This window comes from Ptychodera flava, chromosome 15 (genome assembly GCF_041260155.1).
Source record: "Ptychodera flava strain L36383 chromosome 15, AS_Pfla_20210202, whole genome shotgun sequence".
Lineage (NCBI taxonomy): Eukaryota > Metazoa > Hemichordata > Enteropneusta > Ptychoderidae > Ptychodera > Ptychodera flava.
Window position 1 is genome coordinate 18894512 of NC_091942.1, and position 16394 is coordinate 18910905.

Below are 16394 nucleotides of genomic sequence, written 5' to 3' on the forward strand. Positions count from 1 at the left end.
AGCTTGGCGTGGCAACCTAGTTGGTGGCAGTTCAGTTAACTTAAGCCAAAATTTCACACAGCGTTGCAGAGTTCTGACAAAAATGGGTAATCTACCACATTCAACCACCTCTACGGAAAACCAAACATTGGTCTTATCAATGTTCACTTTCATTTCCCATTTTTGACAGAAAAGAATTTAAACATCAATTAACCTTTGTAGATTTACAACACTGTCTGCAAAAATGGTAACATCGTCAGCTTTGAAAAATCTACAAAAAGGCAATAAAATTTTCCACCAGGTCTACCAAGGTATTTTTGGGTAATCGCATGTAGAACAAAAATGTTATCGACAGTGCTGTGGTTCTTACGAAAGCCTGCTGACAGTCAGACCTTATGTTATTCGACTCTGCCCAGATAGATAATCTTTCGTTTAAAATTGATGTAAAAATTTTTCCAAAAACATTTAGCAGTGAGATTCCTCTGTAATTGTTAACTACGTCTTTTTTCCCTTTTTTGAAAAGAGGGATAATGACACCTATAGCCCAGTCCTTAGGAAAATCTCCTGAGTCAAAGATGCTATTAAATAAAATGAGAAGGAAAGGAGTAATAACAGCCGATGAGAATTTGAAAAATTCACCCGGATTCCGTAAACTCCTGGAGATTTAGCAGATTTTAATCTTTTTAAACTTGACAGTATTTCATCTTCTGTAATACATTTCTTTGGTTATCCGTCCTCAGCTTGAATTGGAGAAGGCGATGAAACTAAATTACTTATAGCATCTTCGACAGTTTCACGAAAAGACTGGTCACTTACATCGGTGTAACTACATTGTACATAAAGGTTTTTAAAATATCATACCATTCATTTAAACTGATGACATTTGAAGTATGGCTTTTACGGTTCATACATGTCTTCAAAATCTGCCATATGTCTGAAAAGCCACCCTCCTTGAAAGCTTTTAACAGTTTCTCCTTAATGGCATCTTGATAGTTTGTTTTTTTAACTCTACAAGTCGCTTTCTGACCAACGGTAACGAACCCATATGCCACATTGGTATGCACAGAGTCGCCATCTTTGGCAGTTTGCTTTGCCTCAATGGGTTGCCACCAACAAAACATCCAATTCTACGCCTAAATGTTTCGAAATCCTTTCCCATTTTTTTAAAATCCACGTCTATGTACCTTACCAAAATTGCTTGCAAACTTCTGAAGGCTGTATTACCAGTCACCCATCGAAAATTCGTCGAAAATAGCGGAGCCCAGATATTGAACATGCTGCTACGTGTCTGCTTACGTACTCCCTCTTGAAATTTGGTATACAGCTAGGTTTCCATAGATGAACTAAATGATATTTATTGAAATAATGATGAAATCTGCAATTTAATGTTTTTGGGTAATTTTAGGCCATTTTTGGTCAAAAAATGTGTTTCTCAAAAACTACTGGTCTAACAGCTTTGAAATTTGGTATACAGGTTTCTATAGATGAACTAAATGTGATATTTTGAAATTATGATGAAATCTGCAGTTTTTATTTTTGGGGGCAATAGTATACAATGCAAGATCCCGAGGTACATGAATATTCCACATTGATTAAGGGTTATTAGCATAGAATGTTAATACCGAAACAATGCTCATTAATGTAATCTGCAGATTTGAATATCATTATACCTCGCATCTTGCACTAATAGGGCAATTGTTGCCTTTTTGGTCAGAAAATTTTATTCTCAAAAACTACTCATCAGATAGCTAAAATTGGTTGACATGTTCGTAGGGATGATCGGATGTGATATATTCAAAGTATGATGAAATCTTCAATTGTGTACTTTTGCAGCTTATTTAGCCACTTTTTTCTGGCCGCTGCATTGAGCTATCAAAGATTTCCACCTTCTTCATCAAAATAGTTACTCTGTACATAAACACAGCAGAGCTATATTGGCCGCTAGGTCGCTTGTTTTGCCATTTTAGTAAAAAATCTCTTTCTTGTAAACCATAGACCCTCGAGAAAAACGGGACAGGCAACTGCGATAGAGAACAAGGGTCTATGGGATTAGCAGCGTGCGATCCTACTTGGAATAATTAAGAGGTGTTAATGGGTCGGGGACGGAATGAAGCTGGACCTGATCGACTGCACAACGTCCGGTTCATAGATGCATGCGGGTATACGGTAATAATGTTTTCGGATTACAACTTATTTCGGATTACCCGCAAGTCCATTTTTAGAAAGAAAAGTGTTACAACTATTTTGAGGAGAATTCATGAAAATAGTTTTAAAGTACTTTTTACATATTGGTAGCGAGATTCGATGCAACTAGAAGTCTGCAGGGATTTAGTATGTTGAGGGATTTAGTATGTTGCTGTAAAGTGACAAAGTTTCGAATAGAATCCAAAACACATATCGATCGCTGCAGTTCCAGACTTGACAGCAGTTGACATCACCGAGTTGCATTTTACATTCCGCAATCGTCTGTGTATAATCTCTGAATTTTCCCTCGTTTTTGCAGTTTTTTAACCCTCAGAATATTTTCTGTGCAAGGAGCGCTCCGTGATTCGGTAAAGTATGTATGTTAACTACTGAAATGTTGTTGTTTGAAAACTGTGAACGGCCAAATAGGAGGACAGCGTTCATGCAGCTTTGTGTAAATGCATGTCTACCTTACCGCTTCTGACTCCACCATCTGTTGTAGAGTCCCGATTTATCGCAAAGTTTCCACTGAAAGTGAAAGTCAGTGTTACAAATGTATTTTCTAGTACTTTGCGGATGTAGACATGTGTAGCTTATCCGGACTTTGGTGTTTCTTTAGGCTAAAACAATACCAAAATGTTAGAGCTCGTGTATTTTGAGCTCCGATGGAGTAATCATTTTTTGTATACCCTGATTTTCGTCAAATGCACTGCGTGATAGATAAAATAAAGGTCAGATTTTCATTTCGCAGGACTGGGGAAGTGAAGACCTGTCTAACTTGTAAATATTTGTTATTATCGGAGATTTTTATGGTAGGGAATGTAAATTAACTTATATGGTCGATACCTAGCAAGAGTTTTCTGTAGCGTCTATGGCTAAATGTACACTGTTTTTATCGTCAGGTTTTTTTTCTTTGGCTTCGGCTAGAATCCAAAATGTGATCTTCATCGTTACCAGAACATTCACCATGACTAGTATAAAAAAAACCCTCAAATTCTCTGTGTCATTACTCAGAATATGCCATGCAAGAGCAAAGTGTACATATTGAGAACGTCAGTTTGATCGTTAATGAGATTCAGTGTTAAGTACGAAGTATTGTTGTCGGGGACCGCTTGGCAAATAAACTTTAATTTATTCCAAGATAGATCGCACAAAGAAACATCAGCAGTTGCCTGTCCCGGTTTTCTCGAGGGTCTATGGTCCATGGTCCGATCGTTTTAAAATTTGGTGTGCAGGTGCCTTGTGATAACCCAAAATAGAATTCTTTGAAATTATGGCAAAATTTGCTTATTTGTATTTTTGGGCAATTTTTGCCATTTTTGGTTTAAAAAATCTTCTTTGCAACTGTGTATGCCATTACTTTCTAATTGGGTGTGCAGATTCCTAGGAGTGACCTGAAGATGACTTGGTGATCTCAAGGTAAAATTTGCAAATTTTTTGGTACTGTTTGCCATGCTTTCAAATTTGGTACACAGGTTAAATGTAGCCCGTTATTCATTCAAAGTCAAGTACCGCCTGTGTGAATGAGCAGATTATGATTGTGCTGTTCCAGGCTGAGGTGTTATTTATAGGATTGATGCAATGTTAGACGGCAATTGATGTTTTAATTGAATTTGACTTACATTGTATGTAACTCATGTACTGTAAAAACCCTATCAATTTGACCAGAAAAAAATAATTAATATGATTTTAAATAATCGACTTAAATTAGGAAATCAACAAAGCCAAAATAATTTTAGTGTAGAATTATGAGAAAGTTCAACCTTTTTGACAATTCATAGTGAAATGCTTAACATCTTGGGTGATTTAAACATATAAAGGCAACTTTCCTGAATCCCAACTTTGATATATTCTGTACCGTCATGTATTGTTCTCTGTATGTTATCAAAAAGACATTGCTCAAAATAGTTTGTCATGATAGGTTGGTCAAATAAATAGAGATAGATAAGTTCCAATTTCTATTTGTGGTTAACTTGATAAGGATAAGATAAAATTATGTTTTGAGGAAAAAAACAGGGTGGTCAAATTAAAAGAGTGGTCAAAGTGATACGGTTTTTATGGTAAAGCTGGGCTATAGGATTCCTTATGTTCTATTTATAACAATTACGCAATCTGTATAAACAGTGCAATGAAAGTGTTACACATTTCATTATAATGTTTTTGATGACCTTGTACTTCGTAATTGCAAACATTTGTCTCTTCATTGTGCTTTGTCTGAGTACCTACAGTCTTAACTTATTCAACAGGACTTACTCAGTAGTTTTTGAAAAAATAGCAATGGTGATTTGAGAGTTAAAATGTGCGCGGTTAATAGGATGAAAACACATTTCATTAAAGATAACCATCTGGAGATTCTTTATAACCTGACAGACATGCTGTTTTACTTAAGACGTAATCTTGATGAGCAAGGCATGTTTACTTTAATAAGAATGTAATTAATTCTTGTTTATATATTATAAGCAGTAGTATCAAGTTCAACAAGCTGATATCTATAGGTTGGTCGGCTGTTGGAGGTTAAAAGCTGTAAAAATAAATGTATGCATGTCTGTATGTCTGTATGTGTGTATGTATGTATGTATGTATGTATGTATGTATGTATGTGTATATATTACGTATGTAGGTATGTAGATACTTATATATAATCCCATGGTTCGGCGAGAAGTAGTGCGGCTCCGTGAAAAACACGAATATACGATGACGTCAAACAGAGAAAAATACCATGGGATTATATATTTATCACAAGAACAGTCTCCTTATTTGTCTTTTGACGTAGGTGGATCAAAATTGTCGTCACAAATTGCATGAATTTCGTCGCAGTTTGTCTTTTATTTACGCGGATCACTTTCATTTAACGGGTAAAGCGGCCCGTCACTCAGCAGATACTTTCATTCATAAATCCCATTAAGTTAAATTTTGATACATGGAATGGTATTTCCCCAATCAGACATATGGATTCGGTCACTTGAACGTGTCAATCAATGCCTCGCGCTGTCGATGCCAGGCAAGTTGTCTGTCGGCGGACATGGCTTTCACCGCGCTAGCGACAGATAGCCTGGGATAGCCATAGTATTTAGAATATTTACGAATAGATTTATGAAGTAAATGCAACGACACAATTGAAACAGTAATTCTCATTCTTAGAGATGCTGTGTCTTTTGAAAAAATCACACAAGTTTTCGACCTTGGCGAGCGCGAAAGATTCAATTCGATGACACAAACAGTAGGCCACATCGCATGTATGTTTATGTGTGGCCACAACGCTGCCGTCACCGGTCTCCGCCGGTGTCAACTCGGATCCCGATCTCGATCGTCAATGTTTTCATTTGACGGACTTTGATGTTTGCAGTGACACATATCTCGCCCGTAGATACATCCTAGTTTTATTACTTGACGGAAACTCCGTTCTGATGTGTGTGTTGTCTGAGTCAACTCTCGAAATACATCGGAATCCACGGCGCTGCACTGAAGAGTTAGACTACAGCTCGACAGCTTCAGCTTATGTCTTCGCTACAGCCTTACGCTGAGGGTTTGATTCCGAGCTAGAATTTTACGGAATTTTTTGTGTGATGATGATCGATGAAGGACATTAGTCGAATGACTTTATGCTTTTGCCTCCTATGTCGCTTTCCCGAAGATTATACGGTACTCATTTATTCAGTTGAACCTACATTGAGGTGTAGATTTCAGGTTTATCGCCAACCGGGATCGCCAGGTACTACTACAGGTACGACTTCCACATTGAGCCTTGCCTTTACAACTCGACTGGAGCCTAGCCGCGACGCGACGATACTGAACCATTCGATTCTCGGTAATAGCTATAGTTTTTGCGGCTCGAAAGTTCGTTGGACTTGCCGTCTATGTTTCCATGTGTGGATTTGTCGGGTCACCTTTTTTGTAAAATTGTCATGAGAGCATGGCATAGCTACTGTATAGTATCACGACAAATCGGTCTGTGTTCGTCACGTCTCGACGTGCAGGTATGTATGAACGGTACCATGCAGGAAAAAAGTTCCGGTTGATGACGTACAACAGGGGTAATATGGATTTCTTATCTGTGCTGGTGTATGTCACACAGGTGGAGATACGGGCCAATTCATGTGATAAATGCATGCATGTGTATGCATGTAGTATGTATGTATGTATGTCCATCCACAGGAAAATCTTGAAAACAGCTGCATGGGTCAAGCTGATTTTTGGTCTAGTAGTGCTGTATATGACGTAGATATGCTGTTGTTAAAATGAACATGTCAGCATCGTGAAAATTCAAATGAGGGACAAATGTGAAAATCGTGCCATTGTCATACTTGGTTACTACGTACCTTAATAGGCCACACAGGTTTAACCGAATTGATGTGATGCAGATATTGGCTATTTTCTATTTTTAAGCAGGAACTTCCCCTACAAAACCCGGATTATCATTAATTATGCAAATGTAAAAAAGCCACGCAACTGATAGGATGTGCCTTGTTTGGACCCAGAATTCCATAACTTCTTGCCATGTTTCAGGCACTCATTGTCGTTGAATCGTGCATATGATGTCTGTGAATATACAGAGACTAAACTTGAGTTTAGTATTTTAAGCAGATGGTTATACCTCTGACACTGTTTTGTCGCATGAGACAGAAAGTCCAGGAGGACTCTATGTATATAAGTTTACAAGCACGACGGAGCATTTTGTGGCTAGATGAGGTACGTGTGCTCAAAAACAAAGATTGACACAAATTTTGGACCCAAAATCAGCTGTTTTCGGTGGGCAACCTACGAAACTGATGTGAAGTCACGGTTAAACTATTGAAGACAGCAGGGCTGTGGTTGGAGACACTTAAAATATCTTAAATGCACACAAACCCTTCTCCTTCTAGGCATCATCAATGCCATCTGCCAAGACAGTAAAAATTGTATTGAGCAAATTAGACCTACATATATTTTCACCTACTTGGCATGTACCGTATGTCAAAGAATTATAGTTGGATAAAGATTAAGGGGCGCTACACCCAACACAGCGTATTTTGCCCCAAAATCATTTTTTTTTTGCAAATATTCATTCAAGATTAATTCGTTAACTGAAGATTAAATATTGGTTGGGTTTGCCTTTTAGCTTGTCAAGCAGTTGTAAGTGGCATGATACAGATTAAATGTTAAATTATGCAAAATATGCAAATCACCTGATTTTCCTAGCTTCTTTTTCCCTCCAATTTCAAAATTTCCAAAAAATATACACCACCTTTATCCTTTGAGTAAACTCTGCCATTCTAAACTTTAGAGTCTGTGCTTTTTGAAAATATATAGTATGAGGGGTTTCCTCGTCATCTTTGATGAGAGGTATTGCTTTAAAAAAAACTGTGTTGGCAACATGCACGTCCACCATAAAGGTCTACTACTTCGCTATTTCGGTATATGTCATAAAAGTTGGCTAGATAATGGTTAAACACAAGTTATAAGGAAACCCACATCGGAACTGCGCTCATGTGCAAGTTTCTTGTTTACAAACAATTTATATTGTGCAAAATATCTAGATGCTCATAGCTGCAACATTTAAAGTGTACAATGTAGAGTATGACAGACATGATATAACTTTCATTATATCACACTAGTATATTGATGGCGCAAATACAGCGATCTGATTGGTTGAGACATGAAAAGAACCATGGTATATTGGCGGTAATCACGGCTGGCATACGCGTGAGCTCTCAGCTTGAGCAAAAATCCGTTTTGACATTCCATCCCTAAATTTCAATATACTGTTATGATATAATAGCAATAAATCACCCCCAGCGACGGTATAATACCACTCGATTTTGACCAGTTCACTTCATATGCTTGGTGTGCTTTATTGCTTAGCACTTTCACTGCGTAATTAATTTTTATACGTGCATTCCTGTGCGTAGTTTTCTATGAATATATGCCATATGATTTACATGCATGAGCTTTATCTTTGTAATTATTCGGGACAATTTTTTCAGTGAGTATTGCAAAATGACAGAGCATCATAAAAATGGACAAAAGGTCATGCGACACACCTAGAATAGGCACGTGATCATGGTGGCCATATTGGATTTTACCAAAAAATTTCAAAAAATGTTGCATTTTTTGTTATTTCAATAATAATTATATAAATGTATTTTTTCAGTGTAACACTTAAAAATTAGTATTTACATTTTATTAACTCAAATTCAGTAGGGGGGACACATACTCTAAAACATATTCCACCTTAAAAAACAATATGCATATTATTACAAGTTCATCTTCAAACAACAGGTATCATCTGACATTCAAAAGAGAGCTATATTATATATAAGCTTATATACTGGTAGCTAGTCCGATGTGTAATTGTCATTGATAGATTGATGTCGTACAACATCCACAGGATGACCCCATCAACGTTTGTCACCGACCCTAAATTGTCGCACTTTTCTCTCAGCACACACAGCTGGCCTACCTTCCTGTCTTACTTGCAATCTCTGTCTTTGCTTTGTTGGTTCGGGAACATATTCTAGTTCGGTATTAGAGGTGTCATTTGAAATTTGACTTCCGCTTTCTCCGTCGAGTTCATAGAGTTTCACTATCAGTGACAATAATCACTATCACTGTCTAGGAAAACATGCTCAAGGGCTTAGTCGGTGTTAAACTGTGCCCCCGTCGCCATTTTTAAATACCTTCTGACAGAAAAACAACAACGATCACACGATCCTTACAAATCACGGCGGAGAAATGACCGAATATGGCGGCATTTGTTTACAAATTTGGCGCGCATGCTCATTAGGTAGTTTGACCTCTACCTCGTATAGTAGGCTGCAGGCTTGAGGTTCAACAAACATGATGTAGATCAGACAAAGCCAACGTATATCGAACGCATATAAACGCGTACGTTCTTGGCGCGTTTACGCGCCTCCGCTGTCTGGCCGTTGGCAGCAGAATGCGCCCTCCCGTGGTGAAAGTGTAATGAAGATGTTAAGCTCACATTGCTTTAACAGTGAAAAATAACATTTATCAGTGTCATGTTAATTAATTTGTAATTGCTTATGTCATGAACTTTCCTAAATAGAGTGATATCTCTGCAAATACTGCGTCAACTTTGATGAAACTTGGTATAGATGTTTGATCTCATAGTGTTGTAAATACTGTATCAAACTTTATGATAATCTGTACCAGTGATAATCTGTCAGTGTTATGATAGGATGCCAAAATGTTTGGCAACATCCGTCGATTAATTACCAATTGACTCATTTAATGACCTTTTGTAATTAGGATGGTGGCCTACATTGGTTTAAGTTTTCACCACCATGGAACTCATTCTTGGCTATTGAGCGCCATCTGGTATCGCAGTATTTTCATCAAGACTAAGGGACTGGTCAGTTTCTTAGGCCTGGGAGGTCACCCTGTTTTTGACTTTGGTGATAGGGGGGGGTTCACCATGTTTTTGAAATGCCCAATAGGGGGATCAGTGTGTTTTTTTATTTCTACACAGGCTCATCATTGCCTAAAATGCACCGTGTCAGCCACAAATTTCATCATTCAGTTGCCTTTTTCGGCACGCATATAACTTTATAATCAGACATATTTTTCAGCACGCCCAACTTTAACATATCAGGCATACATATATTAGAGATATCTGTATGTTAAATATTTTTCAGCGTGCTCTTCGAGTGCATATCAGACATTTTTCAGCACGCCCTTCCTGTGCATGACTTTAATATACAAGACATAGATATCAGAGATATCAGGATGTTTCATATTTTTCTCAGAGATATATGCCAGAGATATCTTGATGTTTGCTAAGTGAAGTGTACCGTTATGAAATCTGCATTTCATATGAAAAGCATGACAAATTCCTGATACTTCTCTGTTCTCTCTATGAGAATTCAGTATGAGAAAGCAACATGCACAAATATTTCACAATATATATTTGATACAGTGACTTATTTTAGAGATAGAAAAATGACAAGATATCTTTCGTTCTCATTGATGCAACTGTTTTCCTTTGTGTCTCAGGTTTTCTGTAGAATGATGCTTTTTATGACCAAAATAACAGTTAAAAAAGGCAGTTTTTTGTCATTATTAGCTGTGCTTTTATGGTATCAATGTTACAAGAAAAGGTCATCTCAGACACTGCACACATCAGATTTGGCTAAAATGCCTATGGCTCCTCAGGAGATGTAATTGGATGGCTGGCAAGTCTTAACACCCATCAAAGTTTTTGATTTACTGCTTTTCCTCTTTGATATTAATGATTGACATCCATTTCTGTACAACAGTTCAGGACATCTTGGTAAGCATAGAAAGTGTGAAATACATTCACAGCTCATTCAAAATGTACTATATATCCAACTTTAAGATTGACACTTTGAAATTCCTATCTTACAACTGACATGTCAACAATTTCATTAAAACACAGAATGACTGTCAATATATATATATATATATATATATATATATATATATATATATATATATATATATATATATATATATATATATATTTATGTCCACCTTTTGTTTTACAGTTGTCGCGTGCGGGGTAGGGGGTCCACCCTGTTTTCAAAATTTGGAATGGGGGGGGGGGGGGTCAGCCACTTTTTGACGTCGGCAAAAAATAATCAACAGGCCCAAACTGATCAGTCCCTAATTAATGAAGAGGACTCTATCCTCTCTGAAGACTTGTAATTAAAGTACCAATTAAAGGCGGAGCCTCCCTTTAAAAGGGCGCCAACCTATTGCGGCGTTCATTGTGTAAGTGGACACCAAGCAGGTAACATGAGGGCACACGCTCCAGAAAATGCCACTTTTTAGTTTTTTCCGACCGCAAAAACGCTGACAGACTGCCAAGCGGTCAGCATGAAGCTGCTGCCGATCGAACTCAATGGTTATATTCAAATTCTAACGTGACTGGAAGACGTTTTTTAAGGAAATTCGAGTGTGGTGCTGGGGAATAAATGACCGTTGGCAATTTGAACCGACCGTCAATCAAACGGTTATATAAGCTCTGTTTGCAGGATTAGCAAAAGGTGACAAAAGATTGAAATCAGTTTGTGTAATTAATGTTATAGAAATCAAACATCATACTGGCCATGTGTTTGACTGGGAGGAGAACTCCACTAATGCGAGAACCTGGGATTGAAAAGTGCGGCTTTAACAAGTGGGGACTGTGTCATCAACGATGACTTGGTCAAGAAAACTTGTTCTCAAAATTACTTGTCTGATAGCTTTGTAATTTGGTCTTTAAGTCCCGAAGGATGTTATTTCTACTCAAAGTGTTGGGAAACCCCCAAATTTGTATCCTTTAGGTAATTTTCTCAGTTGTGACCATAAGTGACCTTCACCAACCCAGGATATGTTGTGAGACAGTTTCGAAGGCTATGAACATAATTTTGTCATATTTGCAGGGATCAATTTGTAGTAAAATTTGTTGCAGAAAACAAGCTGAGGTTAAATTTTTCATTGCAGAGCATGTTTGCAACTTTTCCATGTAAGACACACAAGCATTGATGAGAAATTTGGATCCAGGATAATTCCAGATGTCATATCACATACCCCCACAGTGGAAGGCATTTCACTATCTGTAACTAACTTAAGTGCTGTTTAGATTTGAATGCTAGCACTTATAGCATTAATTAAAAAATCCCCAAGGTTGTAAATGCATTTCCTGCCATCTGGCCTTATGTAAACATGGTCAATACCAAGGGGTAAAACATTTGATATTCAGGAGGGGGTAGGGTCTAGAAGATTGATGAGGTAGCATTACTTTTTTCAGTGTACATTTTTTCCCCCACTCTTTATATTTTCCCCCACTCTCCCACCTCTTCTTTTTGCCAAGCCTTCTCTAGCTGATTTTTTTGTTCACATGTGCTTATGTATTTATGATCTGCTTGTCCCATTGCTATAGAAGTTGATATGAATGTTCCCAAAAGATGACCTCCAGTACTAAGTTGCAGACCTCATGTGCGTTTGTCATTCTTGTTTTTCTTGTATAAATATTTCTTGAATGGACCAATTCAAACCGAATGTGAGCACACGGCCGCGGGGGGTAACTCCATGGCTAATAGTACGGGGGGCTCCGCACGAACATGGAAACCCAAACTGTTGTGATACCAGTTTTGAGCAAAAAAACCTACCCTTTCTGATACCTAGTTGTGGAAACGCAGCTATCTCTTGGCGGGTAGCGTGGGGTTGACCTTTGACCCGCATAGCAACTCACGCTACCCCGCCAACAGATAGCTGCGTTTCCACAGCTATCTGATACCATACAATACCATACGTATACAGATACGACTCACTCGCCTTGCGTACCAGGGGTACCAACAGTCAAACGACAGATCGGAAATATTGATGGTAGATCTGGGATGTAGATACATGGGTTCCAGTGTTGACAGCATGATTTTTTAACAAATGTCAGTTTGTGTTTAAAACCGGACCCTTTCTCATACCAACACCTCGTGAAAAGTATACCCTTTCTGATACCAAACAGTGCAAAAAAAACGACCCCTTTCGCGCGGACCCTCCCCGTATAGCCATCTATGGGAGTTACCCCCCGGGGCACACGGTCCTTGACGGTATTTTTCCATTACCGGACACGTTGGTGACCAATCTTTTGCAGAACACACGGAGATCATGTTGACAGTCAAAGTTTGTCGAACTTCATAAGACAGAGGCTTAATAAGTGGCCAAAAACTGCCAATCACTCTTAAGTAGGTGATTTGTGGCCCTCGCGGCGTGACATCTACTTATCAATGATGTGATCTGGTGATGATTGGCTTATACAGTCAGAATACATTATCATAATGAGTTGCCAATTTTGGAAATGACCCTGACTGAAATTGAACAAGGACAACCAATCCCACCACAACCACCTGATGAGCTGTTTCCACCACATATATACAGTATAACAAATTTACCCAGCCAGCACTTGGAATGGGATTGCCAAGAAAAATGCTGCCTTTGCCATGGGTGCTGGAAGTCTTTCATCAGCTCTGGCCCTAGCCCCAGCTCTGCTGAACTGGAGACTCATAGTATTGTGGAGGAAGCGTTTCCCACTGAAAATGGCCAATATTTGATCTAAAACTTGTGTTGATTTTGAGCACACCTACCCAGTGCCTACCTTGTCTAAGTACACAATGTGCTCAGCAGAGCATGCAAACTTATGCTAAGCCCATGCACTTGCAAACTTATGGAAAACCATAAGCGATGGTATCCAGGACTTTTACAATATAGTTGTGTTTTTCTACACATACTCTTCTTTCTAGTGAAATATTATATTTGAATTATTTAATTTCATTTCATTAAAGAATTTAAACATTTAAGAGATTTAAAATTTCAGAAAATAGTGACAAATTTTGACTTAAATTAATTTTTAGCTCCCATATATGCATATGTATTTATGCAAATGGGGGTATTCTTATAAGGTGGAAAAATGTCTGTATGTATGTCTGTCCACGTCAAAAACTCCTAAACCGTAGCACCTGCTGTCTTAGTATTTGGTGTACAGGTGCACCTAGGGGTGGACATGGGAATTTGTTCAAATGAACATGTCAGTGCCAAAAATATGCAAATGAGGGGAAAAAAGGAAAAGTCCTGCATATGGCTAAAACTCAGATTTGGTTGAAACTTGGTATGCAGATTTCTTTAGGTATTCTAAATTATGTGTGCAAAAATTGGGATGAAATTTGCATGTTTGTATTTTAGGGTATTTTTCCGTTTTTAGTCAAAAATCTTGTTCTCTGAAATCACTCGTCTGATTGCTATGAAACTTGATATTCATTTCCTCAGGATGAACTCAGTCATGCTTGTACAAATTGTATTGATATTGTCATATTTGTAATTTTGGGGCAATTTTCCCAATTTTTGATAAAAAATTTTTTTATCCAAAAACTACTGATTTGATAGCTTTGATATTTGGTATACAGGTATAAGATTAATCCCAATATAATGTATTGAAGGTATGTTGAAACTGGCAATTTTTTTTAATTTTTGGGCCAATTTTGCCTTTTTTTGGTCAAAAATTTTTTCTCTTAAAACTTCTGATCTGGTAGCTTTGATATCTAGTGTACTGCCTAGGGTTTATGTTTAGTAAATATATTTAAATTAGGATGAAATCTGCAATTTTGTATTTTGGGGGCAATTTTTCTCATTTTTGGTCAAAAAATTTGTTTCCCAAAATTACCAGTCCGATTGCTGTGATATTTAGTAAACCGGTCCTTAGGGTTTTTGTTAATAAGATATATTGAAATTAAGTTGAAATCTGGAATTTTGAATATTTGGGGCAACTTTGTGAAACTTTCAGTTTTACTGGGATATCTTTCATTTTGTATTTTAAAGATTTTTTTGGGTAATTTTATACCTACTGGAACTAATATGGTAAACTGTATTTGGTGTTGAAATGGGGTAAAAAAATCCTGGCAGATTTTGAAAAAATTCCAAACAAATGCCAATAAAGAATTCAGCCAGAGAAGGTTTGACAAAAAGAAAAGGTGGGAGAGTGGGGAAAAAAGAATGTACACTGGATCTGATAACAAAGATAATGTACCTCATCGATCTTCCAGACACCATCCCTTATCAAATGGTCCACCCCGATGTATTTTTGTGCAAATTAACCATGCAGTGTATTTTAGTTTAAGATGTCAAATTAGGTAAGGATTTGAAAGGAATAATCAAGTTCACCACAGTTTAACTTTATCTCTTGTGTCATCATCCTTGTGTAATTGGTTAAGTTTGTAAGTTGTTCCAGATGTGGATGCACCAGCTGTTCTGGAAGAAAACAATGTTTACTTTTCCTTGTAGGGTTTCTGAGTTGATGATTGTATGTTGAAATTTCTCCATGTATCTGGTGTATGGGCAAAGTGTAAACATTGGTTGCATGTTATGTATTTCAGTCTATGTCAAATATTGTAAATGAAAAATCAAGAACAGTTTGCTGTGTGCTTGTAAAAGATAACATATTTGTCAATACATAAACTGCCTTGCAGATTGATTGTCTTAAAGATTATCACAGAAGTAGAAAAGGAAAAGAAACTAATCAAATTGCTGTAATGTATTCACTCTCAGTGCCTGTATAGGCCTATACTTAACTATTTTATCATTACATTCAGCTGTTTGTTATATCTTTATCATTCTCCATGGGCCAAGGCACACTTGGGGTCAATGTCATCACTCTGTGCCAGTCTGTGTATGTCAGTCTGTCTGTATGTATGTCCATGTTTCATACAATTGTTGACTTGTTTTGATAACTATATGGGAGCGAACAGTGATGTTGTCACTATTTTTATCATTGCTACCAAAATTGAAGTTTTACCCCAAATAATCACCAACTTTATCCTTGAGTAAACTTAGCTACCATACTAAACTTTAGAGTCTCTGTTTTTTGAAAATATATAGTATGATGGGGTTCCTTGTCATCATTGATGAGAAGTATTGCTTTGAAAAAAAAACTGTGTTGGCAATCCATCTTTTCGGTCTACTACTTGGTGTGTATGTCATAAAAGTTGGCTGGATAATGGTTGAAACACAAGTTATAGGGAAACAGTCATCAGAACTGTCACTGCCCAATTATGCAAGTGTCTTGTTTACAAACAATATCTAGATAACCATAGCTGCAACATTTAAAGTGTACGATGTAGATTATGACAGACATGTTTTAAGTTTCATCAATCACCATCATATCTTGGATACAATGTGTTTACATAATGGCCATATGGGTCCCATACCACCTTTGAGCACAGTTATGATCTATCCCTGTAATGTGGTCACATTGTTTTATGTTATGATCTATTTATTTTTGTTTTTGTCAATACAAAATGTTGATTTGTTTCCAGAAATTACCTGTAGACACCTACATATTTGTATGAGTATAATGGGTTAGACTAAACATTTGCTAGTGTAAGTTACAATTGTATCTTCTACTGTAATATCTTACACCCAATTGTTCAGAAGATCAGAGAAAAGAGATTTAAATAAATTTATTATTGTATTTATAGTTTCTGTCGCTACAAGGTCGACAACCAAGCATGCCAATGCAAGAAGAACCACCAACATTAGGTAAGATTGGTAATGTCATGAACAATTTGTATAAATGAAATTTGTTCTCTGATTAGTAACCATGTTTGTCAATTTTTTGTTTCATTCCAAATCTGTATGCATTTTCTCCACTTTAACAGTTTAATATGGTAAAAAATAATATGTCTGTTTCCATTAACTCCTTTGGGGTATATTTGTTGCCTGTCCGTGAACAAAATATGACA

General features: G+C 37.2%; 1 protein-coding gene across 1 annotated transcript in view; it reads left to right on the forward strand.

Moving 5' to 3' along the window:
* Positions 1 to 16394, forward strand: part of LOC139152270 (uncharacterized) — a 186530-nt gene that overhangs the window by 59594 nt on the left and 110542 nt on the right. The window contains exon 3 of the mRNA XM_070725413.1: positions 16131 to 16191. Within this exon, the coding sequence (XP_070581514.1) occupies positions 16131 to 16191 (61 nt within the window). The remainder of the gene's footprint in view (positions 1 to 16130; positions 16192 to 16394) is intronic.